General features: G+C 41.7%; 1 protein-coding gene across 1 annotated transcript in view; it reads left to right on the top strand.

Annotated features, from left to right (window-relative positions):
* Positions 1-3,955, top strand: part of ARHGAP10 (Rho GTPase activating protein 10) — a 253,405-nt gene that overhangs the window by 118,414 nt on the left and 131,036 nt on the right. The window contains exons 8-9 of the mRNA XM_006770153.2: positions 567-673; positions 2,430-2,524. Coding sequence (XP_006770216.1) covers positions 567-673; positions 2,430-2,524 — 202 coding nt within the window. The remainder of the gene's footprint in view (positions 1-566; positions 674-2,429; positions 2,525-3,955) is intronic.

Below are 3,955 nucleotides of genomic sequence, written 5' to 3'. Positions count from 1 at the left end.
GTGTTGAAGTCATTTAAAAAAAATGTTTTCATTCATTTCAGAGACAGGAAGGGAGAGGGAGAGACAGATACAATGAAAAGTAACTAGAGCTAGCTATTGATAACAACACACATTGGTTCTTTAATTCTAATCTCTCTCTGTCTCTTTCTCCCTTCCTTCCACTCTCTCTAAAAATCAATGGAAAAATATGCTCAGGTGAAGATTAACAAAAATATTAATAGTTGCATATATTAAATGGAATGTTTGAAACTGGCATGAACTCTTAATACCTAGACCCAAATAAATACAGCTTACAGCTACAAGACTTTCAGGTCTGAGGTAACAGCCCAGCAAGCTGCTGGAGAAGCGTGTCTTTAACTCCTTCCATGTCGCTCAGATGAGCTGTCTGCGTCTCAGTTCCCTGGTTTCCCCCTTTTATTCGGATGAGCGGTTTTTGCTGATTTGTTTCCTTGAGCTGTCTTACCTGCGGCTTCCTGGGTTTTCCCTCTTTAGTAATGTGGGACTCTGCACATTTGCTTATTTCTGAGGAAACATAGAAAGTCCTGTTTTCCTATTTCTTGTGTCAGGGCCTGCCCCATTCGGGTCCAGCTGGGTCAAACACTACTGCATGTATCGGAAGGCGGCCAAGAAGTTCAACATGATCCCATTTGAGCACAGATCCGGTGGGAAACTTGTAAGTATTTGATTTCACACTGCGTTCTGTGGGAGGGAGTCTTTGAGGGTGTCACTTCAATGACGTTCATATTCACCGATGATAAATACATTTTATTTAATTTTTTAGGATTAAAGTTATTATTATTATTTTTGTGTGTGTGGTCTTTTACTTGACTGCATGGGTGTCTATGGTCAGATGTATTGTGTCTTTAAGAGAGAGTAGAATCCTCTCACGTCACTGTGGTTGGAAGATAAACCTGGCACCTACCACAAGTTGTCATCACAGTGTTTACACGCAGATCTGACCTGTGCATGTGTATCTGCACCCTGAAACATGATAGAGGGGATGATCTGTAATGAATTCCACTATGTTTCACTTAGACTTTCCAAGTTCTGACGTAGGGAGGCCCCACTTAGTTTCCTCTTCCCATAGGAAGGAACGACAAAACCTCATACCGGCAAGAAAAGATCAGGAAGCCCCTGGCATTGGCTGTGTGGGAAAGGTGATCTTCGTTTGTTTTCAGTAGAAGCTGCAGCTCAGAGCAGTAGTCAGGGGTCTGGGGACAGAGGTCTTCCCACCAGTGCTGAACATCATTGGTAACACCTTTTAAGAAAGAAGCGTTTGCTGGGTGGACAGGCATGCTTTTGCTTACGTGACTGCAGAGCCAACCCAGGAGAAAGAATAGTTCAGGTGGCTTATAATACAAACACATTTCTGTGGTAATGAGATAGACCTGGAAAATCAGGTGGATGGACAGGAGGAGGAAGTGAGGATGCCACTCTCCGAGGCGGACGGGGTTAGGATGGAGCCGGAGGTGAGTCTGAGTTTCCTTCCAGAGCTAACTCAAGTCCTAGGTCTGGTCTGCTGAGTGATGTCTGTTTTAGCCACCAAATAAAAAATACATTGTATCCATAGTGACTGTGACATTTTGAATATTTGTATATTTGAATGTTGAATAGTATCTGGAGATCCTTAGTCTAGAAAATGTTGAAATGTTCTAGGAGTAGCCCGACTTCTCACAGTTCTTCACCGAGGACTTGCGTTCCTGCATTGCCTCTTTTTAATGCTTTTAGAGAGGATGGTTTAGGGAGGTAAACAAGTACCATAAAAAAAAAAATAAGAAAAGATAAATTCAGGATGTTCACTTAGGAAACAGAAAAACTGTGTAGATTGAGTGGTTCTAGTTTTAGATGACCAGCATTGCTAATCTAGGCCCCTTCGTGGACTTCTAGGTAAGTTCCAGACTGTTCTGAATTTTTTTGCGCTTTTTCTCATGTAATCTTACTACACCTCTGTCAGGTAGATATTATCCTTCCCCCTTTATGATGGGGGAACTGGGACATAGAGAATTTAAGTGACCTCCAAGTTCCCGTAGCTAGAATCAAATTTTTATAGGTCAAAATGGTAACATACTGGCTATTTTATATGGTATACTGTACTAGGCATTAAAAACACACTATTCTTTTTAAAAGAATGCAATAAGACAGTAATACATATTCTAGCATGCGGAAAATGTTTTGTTCAAGTAGCTCTTAAAATGTGCCCTCCTGAGGTCTTACTTAATGTTGTTGTCACCAAAGAGGGTCTAGAAACCCCCAAGGAAAGGAGAAGGACAAAAATGGTTAAGGTTCTAAATGGAAACTAGTTTGGAAGATAATATGTAGGATAAAGAGACTTAAAATCTTTCTCTCTCTCCCCGCTCCCATACAGGGTGCCTCCGTGTGCATATGTTTATACTGTGGTTTTTGAGAGTGTTTAAAACGATTCTTTGCAGGGGGATGGAGAGGTGTTCTTTTTGAGAGAATGTACCAAGAGGCACACAGACTCCATAGACAGAAGATTCTGTTTTGATGTAGAAGTTGCTGACAGGTAAGTGACTGGAATTATTAGACTTCTTAAAAGAACCATTTGAAAAAATGATTAAAAAAAAAAAAGATAAATTGCAACTGCTATTTCCAGGATGGGAAGAGAATGTTACCTTGTTACATGTCCTGCCTGTGTGCTATTCATTGTGAGCTGTTAGTCTGGGTCCCTGCGTTTAGCTGCAGAGGGATAGGTCATTCGTGGCTGACATTTGGAGTCATTCTAAGCAGTGTTGTCACTTAAAAAATAACCTTGGCCCCTGGCTGGTTTGGCTCAGGGTCCCCAGTGGGGGGTGTGCAAGAGGCATCCAATCAATGATCCTCTCTCCTCATTGATGTTCCTATCTCTCTCTCCCTCTCCTTTCTTCTCTGAAATCAATAAAAAAATATATAAAAACATAACCTTGGCCTTTCATTGTTGATCCGTGCCGAAGATGTGGCACTAAAGGGATAATGGGGGAAAGTAAGGAATATATGGGTGGCGAAGCTAAAAAGAGGTGCTGGCGACTGTTCACACAGAACAGTGTTCGTCGTTGTGTGTGGGAATTTTCACTGTCTTTGCTCTTTATGTGAGGGAGGGTCTTAGGATATTCTGTTAAAAGATTACTGTATTTTTCTTATGGTAGGACTGTCTGCTGTTTACTTATAAAAGAATCTTTGCCAGAGAGAAGGAAGGAAGAAAAAGGAAAAAGTTCACCTGTTCATATGACTTCGTGTCTGGCATTTATTTCTGTGTCCTCCGGGGGCACCGAGGGACTTCGTGGTCCTGGGTTTTACTTAGTTTTGTTTCCAAGGCGGACATTATGGTGGCTCGCTGCAAGCCCTGGTTTTGGAAACAGTGGTGTTCAGGTAGGGCCGTTGCATATTTGTATCATAAAAGTTTTACATATGAGGTCTTTTTTTGTTTTTGTTGTTTTTTAAAGTAAAAGTTCATTTCAGGTCAGGACCTAAGAATACAAAAATAACTCATGCTTCCTCTTCCTTCAGATGATACAACTAAATCTGTGGGGTTGGTGCAGAGAGGGGAAATCTGTGCTTCACTTTCTAATAAATGAAGTGAGACCAGATAAATAAAGATGTGCCCGAAAGCACCAGGATACAGTTGGCACTACCATGAAAAGGGCAGGCAGCTTAGTAAGTATTTTGCCAGGATTGATTAAAAAAGCGAAGGAGAATGAGCAAAAGAAGTTACATTTCAAGTCAGTAAGAACTGGTTCAAAACCTCAAGAAGAGATTCCAGCTGCGTAATCCAACTCCTGTGTGCAAACACCCACAGTGACGCGTGCTGCGCCCTTTCTAAGTTCCAGACAGTGTTCTGAGTTCTTCTGCGCCTTTTCTCATTGAACCAGGTAGATATTATCCTTCCCCTTGATGGTGGGGACCTTGGACATAGAGAACTTGGTTGACCTCCCAAGGTCACTGGAGCTAGGAAGTAAGA

The sequence above is a fragment of the Myotis davidii genome, unplaced genomic scaffold, assembly GCF_000327345.1.
Source record: "Myotis davidii unplaced genomic scaffold, ASM32734v1 scaffold323, whole genome shotgun sequence".
Lineage (NCBI taxonomy): Eukaryota > Metazoa > Chordata > Mammalia > Chiroptera > Vespertilionidae > Myotis > Myotis davidii.
Note: the sequence above shows the minus strand (reverse complement) of the source record. Positions and strands in the feature narration are given on the sequence as shown.